We start from the raw sequence: 22,723 nt of genomic DNA, 5'->3' as shown, positions 1-22,723 counted from the left end.
AGCAACCACACACCACAACCACGAACCCAGGAACCTGTCCTTGCAACAAAGCCTGTTGCCAACTGTGTCCACATATCTATTCAGGGGACACCATCATAGGGCCTAATCACATCAGCCACACGATCAGAAGCTCGTTCACCTGCACATCTACCAATGTGATATATGCCATCATGTGCCAGCAATGCCCCTCTGCCATGTACACTGGCCAAACTGGACAGTCTCTACATAAAAGAATAAATGGACACAAATCAGATGTCAAGAATTATAACATTCATAAACCAGTCAGAGAACACTTCAATCTCTCGTCACTCGATTACAGACCTAAAAGTCGCAATATTACAACAAAAAGACTTCAAAAACAGACTCCAACAAGAAACTGCTGAATTGGAATTAATTTTCAAACTGAACACCATTAAATTAGGCTTGAATAGAGACTGGGAGTGGATGGGTCATTACACAAAGTAAAACTATTTCCCCATGTTTCTTCCCCCACCATTCCTCAGACGTTCCTGTTAACTGCTGGAAATGGCCCACCTTGATTATCACTACAAAAGGTTTTTTCTCCCCCGCTCTCCTGCTGGTAATAGCTCATCTTAAGTGATCACTCTCCGTACAGTGTGTATGGTAACACCCATTTTTTCATGTTCTGTGTGTATATAAATCTCCTCACTGTATTTTCCACTGAATGCATCCGATGAAGTGAGCTGTAGCTCACGAAAGCTTATGCTTAAATAAATTGGTTAGTCTCTAAGGTGCCACAAGTACTCCTTTTCTTTTTGCGAATACAGACTAACACGGCTGCTACTCAGAAACCCGCCTGCTTATTGCCGGTCAAGCTTGGCTGAGAAGCCTGTTGGTTAGGATGTCACTTGTAACCTCTAGATTTCTTATGGGAAGGCTCCTGGCAAAGGTGGCTCCCCTGGCCCTGAGGCTGCTGTGGCTTGAACCACTTGTGGGCAGGGCCAGGAACATACAGGCTCAACGTTTTCAGGGTTCTGTGAGAGTATGAGAGGCCATGAAGCTTACTGTCCGTCTGTTCCGCAAACAGGGATTGCCCGTCAAAGGGAAGGTCTTGCCTCAACTGCTGAGCCTCCATGGACAAGCCAGAGAGGAGCAGCAGGCGACGGCTGAGGCCATGCTTTGGGCGGTAGTGTCCGCCGTATCCGAAGATGCCTGGAGCATCGCCCTGCCGCAGTCATGCCCTCCTCTATAATAGCTCGGAATTCCTTCCTAGAAGCCTCAGGAAGGAAGCTCCTGAACTTGGCCATGGCCTGCCACATGTTAAATTCATAGCGTCCCATGCGGGATTGATGGTTGGCCAACCTCAATTGGAGATTAGAGGACGAACAAACCTTATGCCCAAACAAGTCTTGTCTCTTGGAGTCTTTGTTCGTTGACCCTGTCACTCCCTGTGGTTAACCGCTTCTAGCACTAGGGAGTTGGGAGCAGGGTGGGTGTACAGGTACTCGCGGCCTTTGGATAGCACAAAGTACTTGCTCTCAGCCCTCTTGGAGATTTGTGGTAGGGAGGAGGGAGTTTGCCACAGGGCATTAATGATCTTAGAGAACTCTTCGTGAAGGGGCAAAGCCACCCTGGCTGATGCTGTGGAGTAGAGGACATCGAAGAGAGAGTCTGAGGGCTCCTTTAACTCCTCTGCCAGAAGACTCAGGTTGGCAGCGACCCTCTTCAGTAGTTCCTGGGGAGCTTTGGCGTCATCCGGAGGAACCAGAGGAGAAGGCCCCATTATAGCCTCATCTGGCGACAACGAGGAAGATGCCGATGCCGTAGGGTCCTCCACAACCACTGGTGGCCCAGTGGTTTGCTCCTCTGCTCCCTCTTGGACTTGTGGGGTCCTCGCATCTTAGGAGGGAAGGAGAGAGAGGCAGCTGCCGTCTACAAGGCTCCAGACACTGAGCAGGCAGCCTGAGAGGGCTTGATGAACCCCCAAGGGTTCCATGTGTACCACGGTCCCGGCCACGGTGCCTGAGACCACGGGACCAGTTTCGTTGCTAACAGTGTAGCTGGTATCGCTGGTACCGGAGCTTATTCCGCCATCAGGGAACCTTGCTCCAAACCAGGGCTGGATCCTGAGCGGTTGCTCCCAGGTAACCAGGACAGAGCAGAACGGTGGAGGGATAGCTCAGTGGTCTGTGCATTGGCCTGCTAAACCCAGGTTTGTGAGTTCAATCCTTGAGGGGATTTAGCATGAGCATTTAGGGATCTGGGGCAAAAAATTTGGAGATTGGTCCTGCTTTGAGCAGGGGGTTGGACTAGATGACCTCCTGAGGTCCCTTCCAACCCTGATATTCTAAGATTCCTGACCAGTGCCAGTCACTCTGCCTGGAGTCCGATCTGGTGTGGAGTCTTAGGGACTGGCGGCGCTCAACGGATCCGCGACGACTTGGAGCCAGCGATCTATATCTCACGCTTGATGAACAGTACCACGATGAGGAGTGGGACCGGGAGTCGGAACGGGTCCAGTGCCGGGAAGCGCCCGCACACAGTGATGCCCTCCTAGAGGATCGGTGACGGTCTGAGGAAGGGCAACGTCTATCCCTCTACGGGTCCCTGGAGCGGTACCGTGGTCTCCGAGATACCAGGTGCCAGGACTGGTACTCCTGCCGGGGGACACATGCCTCCAAAGGTCTGCGCCCAGTAGCTGGTGAGCTGCATCTCGAGCCTCTCTGCCTGTGCCCAAGGTCCGGGGACCGAATGGGGCTGCGCTGCATCTGCCTTTCGTGGTCAGATGCATGGTGGCTTTGAGGGGGGCAAGCAACAGGAAATGGTGCCGCTGAAGTGGGGACCAACGTGGTCTGAAAGTGGGTTTACCCCATTACTGGGGGAAAAGCAGGAGCAGGTGTGGGTGGCATTGGGAGGGACATGATCTCCTGCACTGCCTGCAGGGCCTCTGGCGTGGCCAGTATCTGGAGCTGATGGAGGCCTCTGCCACTATCTGGGGTAGCCGGCAGGGAGTGGGCTGGGCTCCACCGGAGCTTGGGCCCAAGATCCTGATGGGGGTGAAGAGTTGGCTGGCATGGGACCTTGCTCTCATCATCTTCTTGAGCTTCTGGGTCGGAGCCACAGATGGGGACTGGTGCCAGATGGCGGACAGTCCCTGTGGGGCACTGTGTACCAAGGTCCCGGTGCTCGGTGCCAAGTCGGAGTGTTGCTCTGGTGCCGGGGTGAGAGCTGACTCCATAAGGAGCACTCTTAAACAAATATTGTGCTCCTTCTTAGTCCCTGGCTTGAAGGACTTGCAAATTTTGCACTTTTCACTAGCGTGCCCTTCGTCCAAGCAACACAGACAAATGCTGTGTGGATCACTAATGGGCATGGGCCTCTTGCAGCGATCACAGGGCTTAAAGCCTGGGGACTGGGGCATGCCCTGTCCCGAGGCAAAGTCCTGTTCAGGACCTACGAAGTCTCTAACTATAGCTAAAGGATTTACAAACACTAACAGAAAACTATATTCACTATAATACAAGAATTAACTAGCTCGTACAAACGAGCAGCAGCAGCACTAGCTGAAACAGCAACAGTTCCAGCACCGTCACTGGCGGCAAGAAGGAACTGAGGGTAGGGGGAGCCAGCAGTGCCCTATATACCACGGCATGTGCATGCCACTCCAGCCGGTCCCCTATGGATACTGCTGAGGGAAAAAACTTCCAGCACCGGTGCATGTGGCGAGCACACACACCTAAGCTGAATGGACATGAGCAAGCACTCGAAGAACCACCACGACTTTAGATTACATTAGAAGAAGTTTGATTGTAAAATTACGTTTTTTTTAAACCAGTTGGTTTCTGACTCCACATTTGGGACAGTGAACTCACCGTATGAACGCTAAACTGTCTGGGAATAATATTTCCTCTTATTATTGGTTCTCCATGGATTTTGCTGAGTGACCCTTTTTATTCTGACTGTGGGACAGGAGGGACAGATATATCAGTTATAACTTTGGATTCAATCACGTAGCCTCTATCCATAGCAGGATAAAGTAATGCACGGAAGCTGGGACTAGGAGTGAATAGGAGACTGGGATGGAGAGTCTAAAGGTGTGAGACTGGGTTTGGGATGAGAAGCCTGAAAGGTGGAAACTGGGACAAGGGACCAAGAGTGGGTAAAGACTTGACTGGGATATTTGGAGGGGCCGCAGCAGAAGGGGTCATGCTTGAGGTGAACGTGCAGAAGAGCCTGGGACAACAAAAGCCTGGAATGGCATTCAAGATTCCTGAATTTCCCCATTCCTCTATTGTTAGCAAAGGGAAAAGAGAACATGATGAGGAGATTCTCTCACTGAAGTCCCCTTAGTGCGCACCTTTATGGTCAGCAGAAAAGCAGTTTGTTTCAAAGTCAATAGTGGCAGAGCCTCCCTCATAAGTTTTTAAGAGGGAACTCAGTGCAGTTCCGTCTGTACAGGTCAGATCTGACTCATCCGAAAATATGTCAGTGTAATTACGGGCAGAAAACTGGTCTTCTGAATCTATACTACTTTATAATGCATGTGAGAAACACTACATCTTGACTTTCAGAGTCAAGTTGGCATTTGCAGAGCTGGTAATTAATTTTTTTTTTTAACTTCTAAACTGAGCAAATATGATATGCAGGTAAGGTACATAAAATAAACATGGAGTCCCAGGAGGCCATCTTTGTAGAGTCAATTTTCTAAGTAGAACTGTACTGGAATGTCCACGGTCGGATTCATGAGTAGGGAGCTCAAGATACATACATGCTGGCATGTGATTTATATTTCCCTGTTCTTGAAGATATACAGCATATAGTGTATTTGAATGTTTGATGCTGCAGATAAATGCATCTGCTTGCATGTGTGTGAGTAAACTTCTGGAGGTCAGCAAGTACCATCATGCCATCTTTAATCATTTGTAATCTGTTCCTCAACTTTCCCCCGAACTTAGCAGAGTATGCATTCATCAGAAGATGCTACATAAATGCCAGATGTGAAGTGTCACAAATCCCTCACTTGTATAGCTAAGAAATAACACCATAGAGGGGTGCTCAGGCCCTTTGAGCTGTGTAGTGCACATCCTCAGAAGCCAGTAGCAGCTTGCCAATTTCACAAACCAAAATAACCAAAACCTCACAGGTGTCAGAAATATAAGGCCACCAGAAGGGATTAAAAAAACAGCTGCTTCCTTCCCTTGACTCTAATTGTGGGATAAAAGAAGACAGCTGTGTTCTTATCAGGACTCTGTCTGTGAGAGTAGGTGGTTCCATTATTCTAATAAAAGTGCTCCCCCCCAGAAAGAAAGAAAAGGGAAGGGAAAGTTGCTGGGAAGAAAGTCTTCCCTGGGTATCTCCCAAAGGCTGGTCAACTAGATGGCTGACTAGAATTCATTTAGTATTTTGGAATTAGATATACACTTGATTGTCTAATGGGAAAAGGCAGCTTGGCATCTAAAACTTCTGTCTATGTATGGAATAAGTACAAAGAGTTTGAACATAAATATCTATGAAAGGACACCTTTTGCTGGAAACTAAAACCAAAGGGGACCCAGGTTTTATTGTCCCAGAAACAATCCTACACAGCAAAATCAAACCACAGTTGTCCAAATACGGTCACCTTCAGGCTGAGAATAAGCATGGAAAGATACAGCCAAAGAGTGCTTTTCTACCATCATAGATTCAAATACCAGGTTCATTCTGAGAAGAGAGATGTTTGAACTGCACTTTGGGAACTCAAGATCATTACTGATAAAACGTGGCAATACATTCATTTCATTAAACTGCATTTTAAGAAAACGACGTCAAGAATTATAACATTCAAAAACCAGTCGGAGAACACTTCAATCTCTTTGGTCACTCGATTGCAGACCTAGAAGTGGCAATTCTTCAACAAAAAAAACTTCAAAAACAGACTCCAACGAGAGACTGATGAATTGGAATTAATTTGCAAACTGGATACAATTAAGTTAGGCTTGAATAAAGACTGGGAGTGGATGTGTCATTACACAAAGTAAAACTATTTCCCCTTGTTTATTTCCCCACCTACTGTTCTTGTCAACTGCTGGAAATGGCCCACCTTGATTATCACTACAAAAGGTCCCCCGTCCCCCCCGCCGGTAATAGCTCACCTTTCCTGATCACTCTTGTAACAGTCTGTATGGTAACACCCATTGTTTCATGTTCTCTGTGTATATAAAATCTCCCCACTATATTTTCCACTGTATGCATCCGATGAAGTGAGCTGTAACTCACAAAAGCTTATGCTCTAATAAATTTGTTCGTCTCTAAGGTGCCACAAGTACTCCTTTTCTTTTTACAATTCAGTTACTTAACAGAATTGCACCAGGAGAACACAAGGTTTGCCATCTTTAACATGGGAGCTGTAGTGACCAGGATTAGTATGTTCATGTCAAACCCTAATTTGAGGTGAAAGATTAAGGTGAAAGAGAATTCTCATTTTTTCTATTAAAAGGGCACTGATCTTATTAAATTTTCTTATATGTGATGTGACAGGGCTGGGCAAAGGGTTGCAGATTCAGCTCTCTGTCATGTCTGCTCCTCGTTAGGGGAAAAAAATTAGAGCAGGCTGCAGGTAACCTGGCCCTAATTGGGGAGGCGGAGACAGCTGCTACCTAATTAGCCTGGGGCTGCATAAAAGCCTCAGGGGAAGGAAGCCAGGGGAGAGCAGGAAAAAAGGAAGGGAACGGAAGCAGGAAGATAGCTTTCCCCTCCCTCCTGCCTGCAGATGGTGAAGGGTAGCTTGTACATGGTGCAACAGTGGTGGGAACAAGCCTGAGAATAAAGTGCACAAGTGGTTACTAAACCTAGGGTCTCCGAGTGCCTTTGTAAACCTTGCAGAGGCAAAAGCCAAGGGGGCCCTGCCACACTCTGCTACAGTAAAATATAAAATTTTAGTAGGTTTACATCTTCCCATGAAGGTAAAAGAGTAACTTGCTCTGCACTTGCCCAACAGTTACTCCCTAATTTTTACAGGGTGTACACTAGGTTTTTGCAGCCCAGAAGAGCTGACTACAATAAGGATGTCTATAGTCCTGGCAGAAAAAGACAGACAATGGTACACGAGAACAGTTATACCTGCATTGTAAAAGGATCCTAAAAGAAAAGTTTAGCTTCTGAAGAAATCAGTGGAGTCAGATTATTACTGGCACAGTGTAAGACAAAGTGCAGGCTCCCTCTGAGCTGTTCACAAGGGTGTCTTTTGGTACAACAAAACACATCCCTGTTGTCTCAACAAATTAAAACCAGTTCATGTACAGATTTAATTTTTTCCCCACTAACCATACTCCTGGAGGTGACAGGTGATAATTCCAAGAAAATACAGCTTGGTAAGCAAACAGGTGTGATGCTGGCAGAGCAGGTGCCTGCTTATGCCATTGACACTGGGCCTCACTGAACACTGACAAATGCCTAGCTTGAAACCAGTCTGGCTCGCCTGTGTGTTAGCATTGTTAAAACAGATATTAAGAATGTGTTACTTTTATAGAATGCTTGTAGGATGCTGCATATATTAATCCTACTTATAATATCTGTATCCTAGGTTATAAGGCAATGCTTAAATGGTTGCTCTCTAACCATAAAAATGTTTGCTAAGACTGCAAACTCCCACAGTCAGGGGAGAAGCATTACCAAGTGTGAAATATTAGTTTACCACAAAAGGTGTTATCTCCTCCTCAACAGAAAAAAAAGTTCTACAGACATCAAACAAGCCATTCTGGAACATCAGTGGACAAAAAAATTTGTTGATTGCACCCTCCACCTATGAAGTGGTTATCTCAAGTGCTTATATACGAATGCACAAAGCCTTGGAAACAAGCAGGGAGAACTGAAGGTCCTGGTGATGTCAAGGAATTATGACGTGATTGGAATAACAGAGACTTGGTGGGATAACTCACATGACTGGAGTACTGTCATGGATGGTTATAAACTGTTCAGGAAGGACAGGCAGGGCAGAAAAGGTGGGGGAGTAGCACTGTATGTAAGGGAGCAGTATGACTGCTCAGAGCTCCGGTACGAAACTGCAGAAAAATCTGAGTGTTTCTGGATTAAGTTTAGAAGCGTGAGCAACAAGAGTGATGTAGTGGTGGGAGTCTGCTATAGACCACCGGACCAGGGGGATGAGGTGGATGAGGCTTTCTTCCGGCAGCTCGCGGAAGCTACTAGATCGCACGCCCTGGTTCTCATGTGTGACTTTAATTTTCCTGATATCTGCTGGGAGAGCAATACAGCAGTGCATAGACAATCCAGGTTTTTGGAAAGCATAGGGTCAATTTCCTGGTGCAAGTGCTAGAGGAGCCAACTAGGGGGGGAGTTTTTCTTGACCTGCTGCTCACAAACTGGGAAGAATTAGTAGGGGAAGCAAAAGTGGATGGGCATCTGGGAGGCAGTGACCATGAGTTGGTTGAGTTCAGGATCCTGACACAGGGAAGAAAGGTAAGCAGCAGGATACGGACCCTGGACTTCAGGAAATCAGACTTCGACTCCCTCAGAGAACGGATGGGTAGGATCCCCTGGGGGACTAACATGAAGGGGAAAGGAGTCCAGGAGAGCTGGCTGTATTTCAAGGAATCCCTGTTGAGGTTACAGGGACAAACCATCCATATGTGTCGAAAGAATAGTAAATATGGCAGGTGACCAGCTTGGCTTAATGATGAAATCCTTGTGGATCTTAAAACATAAAGAAGAAGCTTACAAGAAGTGGAAGATTGGACAAATGACCAGGAAAGAGTATAAAAATATTGCTCGGGCATGTAGGAATGAAATCAGAAGGGCCAAATAGCACCTGGAGCTGCAGCTAGCAAGAGATGTTAAGAGTAACAAGAAGGGTTTCTTCAGGTATGTTGGCAACAAGAAGAAAGTCAAGGAAAGTGTGGGCCCCTTACTGAATGAGGGAGGCAAGCTAGTGACAGAGGATGTGGAAAAAGCTAATGTACTCAATGCTTTTTTTGCCTCTGTCTTCACTAACAAGGTCAGCTCCCAGACTCCTGCGCTGGGCATCACAACATGGGGAATAGATGGCCAGCCCTCTGTGGAGAAAGATGTGGTTAGGGACTATTTAGAAAAGCTGGACGTGCACAAGTCCATGGGGCCGGACGAGTTGCATCCGAGAGTGCTAAAGGAACTGGCGGCTGTGATTGCAGAGCCATTGGCCATTATCTTTGAAAATTCGTGGCGAACGGGGAAAGTCCCAGATGACTGGAAAAAGGCTAATGTAGTGCCAATCTTTAAAAAAGGGAAGGAGGAGGATCCTGGGAACTACAGGCCAGTCAGCCTCACTTCAGTCCCTGGAAAAATCATGGAGCAGGTCCTCACAGAATCAATCCTGAAGCACTTACATGAGAGGAAAGTGATCAGGAACAGTCAGCATGGATTCACCAAGGGAAGGTCATGCCTGACTAATCTAATCGCCTTCTATGATGAGATTACTGGTTCTGTGGATGAAGGGAAAGCAGTGGATGTATTGTTTCTTGACTTTAGCAAAGCTTTTGACACGGTCTCCCACAGTATTCTTGTCAGCAAGTTAAAGAAGTATGGGCTGGATGAATGCACTATAAGGTGGGAAGAAAGTTGGCTAGATTGTCGGGCTCAACGGGTAGTGATCAATGACTCCATGTCTAGTTGGCAGCCGGTGTCAAGTGGAGTGCCCCAGGGGTCGGTCCTGGGGCCGGTTTTGTTCAATATCTTCATAAATGATCTGGAGGATGGTGTGGATTGCACTCTCAGCAAATTTGCGGATGATACTAAACTAGGAGGAGTGGTAGATACGGTGGCAGGTAGGGATAGGATACAGAGGGCCCTAGACAAATTGGAGGATTGGGCCAAAAGAAATCTGATGAGGTTCAATAAGGATAAGTGCAGAGTCCTGCACCTAGGACGGAAGAACCCAATGCACAGCTACAGACTAGGGACCGAATGGCTCGGCAGCAGTTCTGCGGAAAAGGACCTAGGGGTGACAGTGGACGAGAAGCTGGATATGAGTCAGCAGTGTGCCCTTGTTGCCAAGAAGGCCAATGGCATTTTGGGATGTATAAGTAGGGGCATAGCGAGCAGATTGAGGGACGTGATCGTCCCCCTCTATTCAACATTGGTGAGGCCTCATCTGGAGTACTGTGTCCAGTTTTGGGCCCCACACTACAAGAAGGATGTGGATAAATTGGAAAGAGTCCAGCGAAGGGCAACAAAAATGATTAGGGGTCTGGAACACATGACTTATGAGGAGAGGCTGAGGGAACTGGGATTGTTTAGTCTGCAGAGGAGAAGAATGAGGGGCGGGGGGGATTTGATAGCTGCTTTCAACTACCTGAGAGGTGGTTCCAGAGAGGATGGTTCTAGACTATTCTCAGTGGTGGAAGAGGACAGGACAAGGAGTAATGGTCTCAAGTTGCAGTGGGGGAGGTTTAGGTTGGATATTAGGAAAAACTTTTTCACTAGGAGGGTGGTGAAACACTGGAATGCGTTGCCTAGAGAGGTGGTGGAATCTCCTTCCTTAGAAGTTTTTAAGGTCAGGCTTGACAAAGCCCTGGCTGGGATGATTTAATTGGGGATTGGTCCTGCTTTTGAGCAGGGGGTTGGACTAGATGACCTCCTGAGGTCCCTTCCAACCCTGATATTCTATGATTCTAAGAGGAGACCTACAGAAACGCTTTGTCTCCAGTTTGAATGCTGGGGGGAAAGAATACAAATCCCTGTTAATAAGAAATTGTATTCCTAAGCTGCTTGAACTCTGAGCCTAAGATTTCTAAACATAAGCAAGGGGTCCCCAGCTGTTTATCTTGGTTTAGCCTTAAAGGACATATAAAACTTGCATATTACAGCAGCTACTATCATCTTTTGAAACCTAAGACTATACTCATTTGTGTGTGCGTGTATGTTTACCTGTTTTAACCTTGTATATGACTTTCATTTCTCTTTCCTAGTTAATAAGCCTTTAGTGAGTTTACTATAGGATTGTCTACAAGCATTGTCTTCAGTGCAAGACCTAGGATGCACTTGACCTGAGATAAGTAACTGGTCCTTTGGGACTGGGAGTAACCTGAATATTGATATGATTTTTGGTGCAAGGGACCATCTATCACAAAGGCAGGCAAACTTTTGTTTTATTTCTTTAAAGGGAGTGAGGTTGTGCTTTTTTTTGCTTTCTAATGTGGAAAAAAAGCCTGAGGCATTTTTATGGGTTCTTTTATTGCCTTTTAGTAAATCTTGGAAATACAAGACATGTCAAATCTGGCCTTCCTGCTTTTGGCGGAGATCTTCTGGGGAGGGGGTCTCCAAGCAGGGTGTATTGTGAGCTTGTACCTTTGCTGGAGGAGTGGAAGCGTGGAATCTTTCCTCAACACATTTATTCGTCATTGGAGTTGAAAAAAAAACCTTCTAAACACCATGGATAAAAATCTGTTCCCCTTTCAATGCTCCATAAAGATTCAAAAGGGGCACAAATGCATTTTCCCTTTTTACAGGTCACCTTTAAACTAATTACCTGAATTAAGTAGTTCTTTTTAGTGGTTGCAGCTATTGAAACACATGAAGAGGTGAGGGGCACTGTAACTTGTTACATGCATAATATAGGAATTTTGTGTAATACATAGCTGAGAAAAACAACAATCAGTATCAATTAAGTTATTTGTTAAACACTGACAGTACTTCAGTAATGTGCATTATCAACATCACAGCAATCAAACACACTGCAACAATCCTGTATGATAAGTAGACAGCATCAATATTTTTAGGGGCTGAGTTTTCATACACTGTAGGGCCAGAAGGGAATATTATGATCTTCTAGTCTGAACTCCTGCAAAACACAGGCCAGAATTTCATCCGCTAACTCCTGCAACTGGAGGAAACTATTCTTTCTACGGTAGAGGGACATGTTTTCACTTAAATCTTGTCTGTCTAAAGTTACGTACCTAAATCTGTACTTTGGCACTTAAATAACCATCTTAAACAACTACCTGTTAATTCAGACATCAAAGTACGGATTCAGATGCTTAATTTCAAACATTCATATCTGAAAATTGGGCCCTAGATAACACTGAGACAGACAACAGCCCAAATCTGACAATGAACTTGAGCCCTTAAGGACTGTTGTGAGGCTTAGTCTTTCAGTGCACATTTTTGTGATCACTGGTGGAGAGTCTAGCTGCAGAATGCTTGAAAATCCAGAAAATACCATTTTGTATTTAGGTTGAGCAATTAATACATGTTCATGAACACATTAATATACATAAAACAGGTCATTTATTTATACTTTCAAATATAATGGAAACAAATAATTTAATAAAATGAGAAACATGAATAACAAACAGCCAAGTGAATTGTAAATTGCATCCAAGTTGTGAAAACATCTGCCAAAACCCCGCCCCGGAGAAGGTATTTCTCATCACTTCCCAGTGAGAAAGAAGCGACTGTCTCTTCCATATCTGTTTTATACACATAATATGATTTTTGTAATTTTCTGTTCCTGCAGTAACTTGTTCCTGTATAAGCAAAACAAACTTTCAGGATTGCAGATGAGAAAATAAACAATAGTCAAAATAAATTTACCTGCTGATAGAAAAAATTTAGTGTTGGCTTGTCCTCAGTAAACTGATTCAGAAATCCTTTTGGTAAATATCGGATTCGCAGTTCATATCTAAAAAGAAGGAAAACAGGATTACATCCATAATGCAAGGAGAATAAATCTTCATCACTGTAGCTTTTAAAGAACAGGTTCGACAAGAACCTGTCCTGGATGGTCTACGTATACTTGGTCCTGGCTCAGCACAGGCGTCTGGACTTGATGACCTCTCAAGGGCCCTTCCAGCCCTACATATGATTCTATGATTAGGATGTTTAAAAAAAAAACAAAAACAAAAAACAAAAAAACCCCACACACCCCAAACCTCTGTATAATTTGCAAGTGCTTTTAAAATTTCATTAAAAAGCAATTTCAGTTTAAATTTAATTAATTAAATGGGAAACCATTTTGACAGCCCAGTTATACTGAAGTTCAGAGGAAAAAGTATACCTGGTTCCCTTTGTTTACTGGGAACCCTCTTCTCATTGGGGTGATTTCGAAGGACTGAGCTTTGGCAGGTCTTATGGGTAGGAAGCATGGGGAGGTGAGTAGTAGGTTTGAACCTGTTGCTGGAACAGATTATTATGTTTTCCTGATGAGCTTGCAGGTCTATACTAGTTCAAAGAGGCTGTTATAAGGACTGAGGCATTGACTTCACAGTACTTGGATGGGCTGCCAGGCCCCGCTATAGGTGGTGGTAGCAGCTGAAGCTAAGATGATGGACTACTGGTCTGAGCAAGTAACAATTACTAGGTTTCTTGGTTAGCACAAGCATGAATGTTTAATGCACAGCTGGCAAAAGTGAGTACACAGGTGCTATTCCAAGTGAAAATGGCAACCGATATAGCCCATCAGGGAGCCACAACCTGTGCATTAGCCAAAGGCTCATTTTCAGCTGGAAAAGGCTCAGTCTCTTATCAAATAAAGGTGCTGCAATATCTATTCCTGGGACTACCTCAATGGAATTGTTGGGATTTACCTATAGGAGGATTTCATAACAGATAGGCGTATCCCATATTAGGGTACTGAGGTGCATTTAGTAACTCAAAAATCTAAATCCCACCATGACATTGCCACACCATTCAATTACAGCAGGAGGTCCAGAGAGGCAGGACTATGGGTCACTTTGATTTACTGGCTATGCCAGAGTTTTAGATCTCCCTAAAGTTTTTGTTTATAAATAGTAAAACTGTTTGGAAACTGATTGGATATTAAATTATTGGTACTGCAGTGGCACCTAAAGACTCCTATCAGGTGGTTCCTACCCTGAAGATCTTAGAATCTAAGTAATAGTCTCATTCAGTGTAAAACTAGCATTATCACAAACACAATAGCATTTTAGCAAGATGGCCAGCTACATAATCTTTATTGTAATTAGAAACATTTTGAAACCATATATTTAATGGTTTTTGCACAGTGACAAGCTTTTGTTGTGAAATTTCATATTGCTGGTTTCAGCAGGATAGGAAAGGCTGCTTAGCAATTTATAGAAAATAATGTTAAGGATTACAAGTTAAGGCACACATACCTGACAAGACAAAGTTATTGATTAAAATCACATTAACTTGTTTGAATAAGTAATGAATCCGAGCCCCACAAAAATGACGAACAGATACAGAATTTTGATTTGCTGTGTTGCCTATTTCTAGTGTTGAATACTCAATCTATGGTGAATAATATATATAAACATTTTATTATATATATAAAACTTCGGATTTACAATATTCAGTTAATTTTTCTTGATATTTTGAGGTTCTCTTCAAAAACACAAAGTGCATGCTCAGTCTTTTGCTAAAATGAAACAAACATTTAAAAAAAAACCAATGAATCTTCAGATTCAGAGATATAAAAAGACAGCTGCATGATGTACAGCAAAATATAAACAAAAATAGTCCTTTTTTTTCCCCCAACCAAAAACTTAGGCCACCCTGTAGCATGTGTGGGCTCATGTCTGGAGAGGCAAGGTAGTGTCATCCATACCTTGTCCAAAACCAGAAAAACTGAAGGAAGTTTATTTCTCCATTGGAAAAAGCCAAATCACCACTACGCTACACTGTGGAGTCAAATGTAGAACAAAGCAAATTTCCTGTTCAAAAAGCAACTATTTTCCCCCTTTTCTCTCTCCTTGTCTTATTTTTCCCTTCTATTGCTTGATGGATCTTCAGTCTTCATCCACATACTAGCTTTCTAGATTTTAAATTTTTTAGAAGTTTTTGTATCTCTAAAAACTGCTTTTTACGCAATCTTTTATTACCCCCTCTTTTGTACAAGAAGGGAATTGTTATCCATCTCATGTGATTTCAGCATCCTAGTGATTAAATACAACCTTAAGGAGGAGGTTGAGGTTAAATCGAACTATAAAATATACCAAGAAGCATAATATAAAGGCAAAGGAGCACGTACTATAGTTTTTCATCATGTATGTCACCAACTGCATCAGAGAAAATTGAAACACTCATTATTTAACATACAATTTAATTTTAAAAGTAACTCTAATGCAAAGCCTAAAAGCTTCAGGTAGACTAGTACGATATTTAGTTTCCATTTTACTTTGCCTTTTATTACAACATGTAATATACTGTGGCTAAAACAGAATTAGAAGGACAGATTTAAAAAAAATAAATAAAACAAGATAACTTGAGCTACTGAACTCTGCATATATCTGTATCTTGATATAGACTTAAGAAACCCATCTCTACCATACAACAGAAGATTAATTAGCCAAGACAGGACTGAATTACAGAAGCATAAGGTACAAACAAGAGATGAGACAGTCCTGTTGGGTGACAGTCTCTGTCCCTTTCAATGAGAATTGTTCCCCAACCATACCCAACATACTAGTGTCAATGGCACTTCCACCATTTCCCATGGTAGACTATTCTGCAGTATAATAATTACTCATGGTCCAGAAGTTTGTGGTGATCTACATTTTACATGTTCTTTCTCTTAACTTCATACATGTCTTTGAACTATCGTACATAACACCTCTCCTTCCCTGACGCTACTACCCTTCACATGTTTGTAAACTGCTATGTCACCCCATGAGCATGTACTAAGCAAGATACAGATATTTAGTTCTTTTAATCTTTCCTAATAAATCATTCTCTACAACCCCATAATAATTTTTATTGCTGTTCTCTCAACTCCCTTCAAGTATCTTTCTGCTAATGAGATGCTCAGAACTTCTTTAGAAATTCTCATCATTAATCTTGGGATGTCAGTTATAATGGGATTAATGGCTGCCTTTTTGCCTGGTTGAGTAATCCCACACATTGAGGAAAAAAACAGAACAGATTATTTCTTTTTCTTCGGACAAAGAAAGTTTTTCAATTTTAATCCCCATTTAACTCAAAACCCCACTATGGTAGCACAGAAACCCCACCTATTTACAACCAAAGCCGGTTTCTTCTTCCCTTGTTTGAATGGGAACTGAAAATTCAAGTGGGTTACACACTTCATATCTCTCTGTAAATCATACAATTTAATCTATTCTTTATTGTACTTTTGTAACCTTAGGAAACCATCACATATCTTCTTTAATGCCATCAATTTAATGTGAATAGTCCTCTAATAAAAAAAAATACCTCTTCTTCTTTCCACATCTCAACATAAGAGTAAACATTTACTGAATACTGTGAGATTCATTCTAAACCACCTCTAAGAATAAAATATGGTAGAGTCACTCACAAGACAATTAACTTAAAATATATTGGCTGGTTGACCATTCATCTTACATTTATACAGATTCTGTCATTCCAAAGTGTTTGACGTTTTAAGACACATGGCTGGCGAGACGAAGGCAGATGGGAGGCTAAGGGAGTCAGCGAGCTGAGCTTGCCAGCAAAGGAAGACAGGGAAGCATGGTTGTGTGTTCCCCACTCCCCTTCCTTAATTTGCAAGAATTCTACAAGGAAGAACCGTCAATGGAGGAAAACGGCATGTTGCCAACATCACTGATAGCTCTTCCTCTGCTTGCACCTGTGCCCCCACACTGCCAGTCAGCCATCCTGACCCTGGAGACTTCCACCCAGGCCCTGGTCTTGACTTGCTGGGAATGCAGCTTGTATGTTCCCGCTGATGAAAGCCAGGCAGGGGGAATAACCTGGGTGTAAGAGCTGTTGGTTGGTGGAGTCCCACAGGAAACAGGTTAGAAAGCTGCAGGAGGAGGTGGCTCAACTGTGTAGCATCCAGGAGTGTGAGGGACTTCATTGACAGGACACACCTGGAAACATCTGGGAAGGAGGATATTAGGCGACCACAGAAGCACCAGAGGAGGAAAGCAAACCAGCTGCTCCATGGGGAGGACACTGGCTGCTGGCCATCTTGCGCAGTAGACAGTGTTCCACCCCCTACCCAGGTCCCCCAATCATCCATGTGAAGAACTGGTATGCTATACCAGCAACAGGAGGTGACAGACAGATCCCAGCGGCTGAGGAGGAGCCCCTTGCCCCAAAAGCTGGGAAGCTCATGGCCATCTCACCCAAGGGGGAACATAAGGTGCTAGTGTTTTAGTACTCCCCCCAGGTGGGTGGAGGCAACCATCTCCTGACCTGACATGATGTCCCAGGGACGTGTGCTTCCTGCCTGGAGATGTTGCACATCAGAGAAGTTACAGAAAGGCTGCTGAGGCTCATCCATCCCTCTGACCACTACCCCAGAATGCTCATGCATGTGGGCACTAATGGTATTATCAGATATGACCCTGAGCAGATCAGCAGTGACTACAGGGCTCTGGGAGTGAGGTCAAGAAATCAGGGGCATAGTTTGTATTCTTGTTCATCATCCCAGTTGAGGGTAAGGGCCCAGGTAGGGACATGTGCATCTTGAAGATGAATGTATGTCTGCAAAGATATGCCAAAGGGAGGGCTTCAGCTTCCTCAACCACAGGATGCTGTTCTGAGAAGAAGGCCTGCTGGGAAGACATGGGGGTCCACCTGACTAAGAAGGGGAAGAGCATCTTTGTGCCCTAACATGGCAACCTAGTGAGGAGGACTTAAACTAGATTTAAAGGTGGCAGGTGACAAAAGCCCACAAATAATCTTAAAAAAGGCAACTTTAACACAGGGCTAGATGTTAGGGGGGACATGGAAAATTATAGAGTTATGGGAGCAACAGAGGGAAATCAGTGGAGGAATCTGCTCAATATCTTAGATGCCTATAAACAAATGCAAGGAGTATGGGAAACAAACTGGAAGATCTGGAAGTATTAGTACATAAACTAAATTCTGACTTAATTAGCAGCAGAGACTTGGTGGGATGAGTCTCATGACTGGATTATGGTACAGATGGGGTATAGGTTGTTGAGGAAGGACAGATATGATAAAAAAAGGAGGAGGTGCTGCATTATACATCAAGAATATATGCACTTATTGGGTAGTCCAGAAGGATGTGAGAAGCAGACAAATTGCAAGTCTCTAAGTAAAGACAGAAAGGGTAAAAAATAGGGGTGATGTCATGGAAAGAGTCTACTGTAGACCACCAAATCAGGAAGAGGAGATAGATGAGGCTTTTCTAGAACAAACAACAGAAGTTAGTCCTGGGGGAATTCTGTGCCAATGCACAATATAGAATGTGTACACAGAATTTCCTTTTCCCCTCACAGAAACGGGCTGTAGAGCTGCTGGCCACCACTAGGGGACACAGGACCCAGCAGAGCCCAGCTCACAGAGGGACAAAGGGACAGAAGTGGAGGGTTTGGGGCATCTGCAGTTCCCGGCACACCCTGAATGAAGGAGGCAGCATGCAGGAAACTCCACACAAGCCCAGGATCCAGTATCAAGCTGTTTCTCTCCCTGGGCTCTGGGGGGCCCCCCTTGGCTGGGCTATGGGGGAAGGTGGAGGAGGGGATGCGAGTGTCTGAGCTGGAGGTGCCCCATAGCTGGGCCCTAAAAGGGGAAGTCTGAGTGTTGCCCCCCCCTCCCCCCAGCGGGGCTCTGACAGGGTATGGGGCAGAGAAACAGGAACTGGGTTGTTGTAGGTTTCAGAGTAACAGCCGTGTTAGTCTGTCTTTGCAAAAAGAAAAGGAGTACTTGTGGCACCTTAGAGACTAACCAATTTATTTGAGCATGAGCTTTCGTGAGCTACAGCTCACTTCATCGGATGCATACCGTGGAAACTGCAGAAGACATTATATACACAGAGACCATGAAACAATACCTCCTCCCATCCCACTCTCCTGCTGGTAATAGCTTATCTAAAGTGATCAACAAGTTGGGCCATTACCAGCACAAATCCAGGTTTTCTCACCCTCCCCACCCCCCACAAACTCACTCTCCTGCTGGTAACAGCCCATCCAAAGTGAACACTCTCTTCACAGTGTGTATGATAATCAAGGTGGGTCATTTCCAGCACAAATCCAGGTTCTCTCACCCCCCTCCAAAAACCACACACACAAACTCACTCTCCTGCTGGTAATAGCTTATCAAAAGTGACCACTCTCCCTACAATGTGCATGATAATCAAGGTGGGCCATTTCCAGCACAAATCCAGGTTCTCTCACCCCCTCACCCCCATACACACACAAACTCAATCTCCTGCTGGTAATAGCTTATCTAAAGTGATCATTAAGTTGGCCCATCTCCAGCACAAATCCAGGTTTTCTCACCCTCCACTCCCCCCCGCCCCGGAAACTCACTCTCCTGCTGCTAATAGCCCATCCAAAGTGACCACACTCTTCACAATGTGTATGATAATCAAGGTGGGCCATTTCCTGCACAAATCCAGGTTCTCTCACCCCCTCATCCCCCTCCAAAAACCACACACACAAACTCAATCTCCTGCTGGTAATAGCTTATCCAAAGTGACAATAATAATATCCAAATAATTATCCAAAGCTATTACCAGCAGGACAGTGGGGTGGGAGGGGGTATTGTTTCATGGTCTCTGTGTGTATATAATGTCTTCTGCAGTTTCCACGGTATGCATCCGATGAAGTGAGCTGTAGCTGACGAAAGCTCATGCTCAAATAAATTGGTTAGTCTCTAAGGTGCCACAAGTACTCCTTGGGTTGTTGTAGGGGTTTCTTTAACTCTCTACTCCTGGGAGAATTTTTGTATGTCTTTGAATTGTTACAGATATCCTGACAGGTATTTTGAAATAAATTACCAAAATAATTGAAACTGGTATGATTATATAGCCTCATTTTGATAAATAAAATATGCAGAATTTTAAAATACTGTGCAAGGAATTTTTATTTTTTTGGAATAAGAAATATCCAGAACACAGTACCTACCAGTAACGGGCAATTTTAACTATCCAGACTGTTGGAAGACTAATATGGCAAAACACAAAATTTCCAATAAGTTATTAAAATGTACTGGTGACAACTTTTTGTTTCAGAAAGCGGAGGGTGGACAGCCATTTTCGATTTGATTCTGATCATCAGGGTTGAGTCAGTAGCAAATCTGAAGGTGGAAGGCAATTTGGATTAAAGTGATCATGCTTCATGACAGATTTAATTATTCTAACAAAAGGCGGCATGAGAGCAGCAGAAAAAGAACAACGGACTTTGAAACTTTAAACTCAGAGAACTGGTAGGTAAGGTTCCATAGGAAGAAAATCTAAAGGAAAAAGGAGTTCAGGAGAGCTGGCAGTTTCTCAAGACAACAATATTAAAAGCACAACTGTAAACTGTCCCTGTGTGAAGGAAAGATCGGAAGAATGAATAGAGGCCAATATGTTCTATCAGGAACTCTTTAATGATTTGGAAATCCAAATGGAATCCTATAAAAATGGAAACACGGACAAACTAATAAGAAGGTGTACAAAAAAACAGCACAAATGTGTAGAGACAAATACAGAAAGGCTAAGGTAAAAATGAGTTACACTTCGCAAATGACATAAAAGGCAGTCAGAGGAGGTTCGTTAAATACATTAGGAGCAAGAGAAAGGTGAAGGAAAGTGTAGGTCTGCCACATAACAGGGAAAAAGAAAAGGAGTAGCTTATGCTCTAATAAATTGGTTAGTCTCTAAGGTGCCACAAGTACTCCTTTTCTTTTTGCGAATACAGACTAACACGGCTGTTACTCTGAAACCTGTCATAACAGGGAAAGAGAACTGTCATAAATATAAAGGGAAGGGTAACCACCCTTCTGTATACGGAACTATAAAATCCCTCCTGGCCAGAGGCAAAACCCTTTCACCTGTAAAGGGTTAAGAAGCTAAGATAACCTCGCTGCCACCTGACCAATATGACCAATGAGGAGACAAGATACTTTCAAAGCTGATTGGGGGGGGGGGACGGGACGGGGAGGGGCGACACAAAGAGTCAGTCTGCCTGTGTAATGCTTTTGCTGGGACCAGACCAGGAATGCTCTTCAGAAATCCTGTAAAAAAGCAATCTAGCTAGAAATGCCTTAGATTTTCTTTTGTTTAATGGCTGGTAAAAATAGTTGTGCTGAATGAAATGTATATTCCTGTTTTTGTGTCTTTTTGTAACTTAATGTTTTGCCTAGAGGGATTCTCTATGTTTTGAATCCGATTACTCTGTAAGGTATTTACCATCCTGATTTTACAGAGGTGATTCTTTTACTTTTTCTTTAATTAAAATTCTTCTTTTAAGAACCTGATTGCGTTTTCATTGTTCTTAAGATCCAAGGGTTTGGGTCTGTGTTCACCTATGCAAATTGGTAAGGATTTTTATCAAGCCTTCCCCAGGAAAGGGGGTGTAGGGCTTAGGGGAATATTTTTTTGGGGGGAGGGGGGAGACGTTTCCAAGTGGGCTCTTTCCCTGTTCTTTGTTTAATACGCTTGGTGGTGGCAGCATAGGGTTCAAGGACAAGGCAAAGTTTGTACCTTGAGGAAGTTTTTAACCTAAGCTGGTAAGAATAAGCTTAGGGAGTCTTTCATGCAGGTCCCCACATCTGTACCCTAGAGTTCAGAGTGGGGAAGGAACCTTGACAAGAACTAATAACTAACAACATCAGGTATGTTGAGGTGTTTAATGCCTATTTTGCTTCAGTCTTTACTAAAAAGGTTGATGATGACCAGATATTCAACACAATAGGTAATAACAAGGCAGAAGGAATGCAAGCCAAAATTGGGAAAGAACAGGTTAAAGAATATTTAAATAAGTTATATGAATTCAAGATGGTAGGGCTTGATGCAATTCATTCTAGGTCACTTAAGGAACTAGCTGAAGCCATCTCAGAACCATTAACAACTATCTTTGAGAACTCATGAAGGATGGATGGTCCCAGAGGACTGGAGAAGGGCAAGCATAATACTATCTTTAAAAAGTGGAACAAAGAGGACCTGGATAACTACAGACCAGTCAGCCTAACCTGGAAAGAGACTGGAACAAATTATTCAACAATTAGTCTGTAAGCATCTAGAGAATGACAGGGTTATAAGAAATAGCTAGCATGAACTTGTCAAGAAGAAATCAGGCCAAACAAACCTAATTTCCTTCAGGTTTACTGGCCTAGTGGATGGGGGGGAAGCAGTAGATGTGATATACCTTGATTTTAGGAAGAATTTTGATCGAGTCCCACATGACATTCCCGTAAACAAGTGAGGGAAATGCAATCTAGATGATATTACTATAAGGTGGGTGCAAAACTTTTTGGAAGAATATACTCAAACAGGAGTTATCAATAGTTCGCTAAGTGGAAGGACATATCTATAGGGGTCATGCAAGGATCATCCTGGGTTCGGTATTATTCAATATTTTCATTAATGACTTGGATAATGGAATGGAGAGCATGCTTATAAAATCTGCAGATGACACCAAGTTGGGAAGTGTTGCAAGCACTTTGGAGAATAGGATGAGAATTCAAAACAACGTTGACAAATTGGAGAATGGTCTGAATTCAACACAATGAAATTTAATAAAGACAAGTGCAAAATATTTTATGTAGGAAGGAAAAATAAAATACACAACTACAAAACAAGGAATAACTGGCAAGGTGATGGCACTCATCCTTGTTGAACCTCATCAGATTTCTTTTGGCCCAATCCTTCAATTTGTCTAGGGCCCTCTGTATCCTATCCCTACCTGCCACCGTATCTACCACTCCTCCTAGTTTAGTATCATCCGCAAATTTGCTGAGAGTGCAATCCACACCATCCTCCAGATCATTTATGAAGATATTGAACAAAACCGGCCCCAGGACCAAACCTTGGGGCATTCCACTTGATACCGGCTGCCAACTAGACATGGAGCCACTGATCACTACCCGTTGAGCCCAA

General features: G+C 43.6%; 1 protein-coding gene across 9 annotated transcripts in view; it reads right to left on the bottom strand.

The window, feature by feature from the left end:
• Positions 1–22,723, bottom strand: part of PTK2 (protein tyrosine kinase 2) — a 384,113-nt gene that overhangs the window by 203,120 nt on the left and 158,270 nt on the right. For all 9 annotated transcript variants that reach the window (XM_084620432.1, XM_084620429.1, XM_084620430.1 and 6 more), the window contains one exon: positions 12,523–12,610. In XM_084620432.1, the coding sequence (XP_084476558.1) occupies positions 12,523–12,610 (88 nt within the window). The remainder of the gene's footprint in view (positions 1–12,522; positions 12,611–22,723) is intronic.

The sequence above is a fragment of the Lepidochelys olivacea genome (assembly GCF_965140295.1).
Source record: "Lepidochelys olivacea isolate rLepOli2 genome assembly, chromosome: 2".
NCBI lineage: Eukaryota > Metazoa > Chordata > Testudines > Cheloniidae > Lepidochelys > Lepidochelys olivacea.
This window is presented reverse-complemented; position numbering and strand designations above follow the sequence as displayed.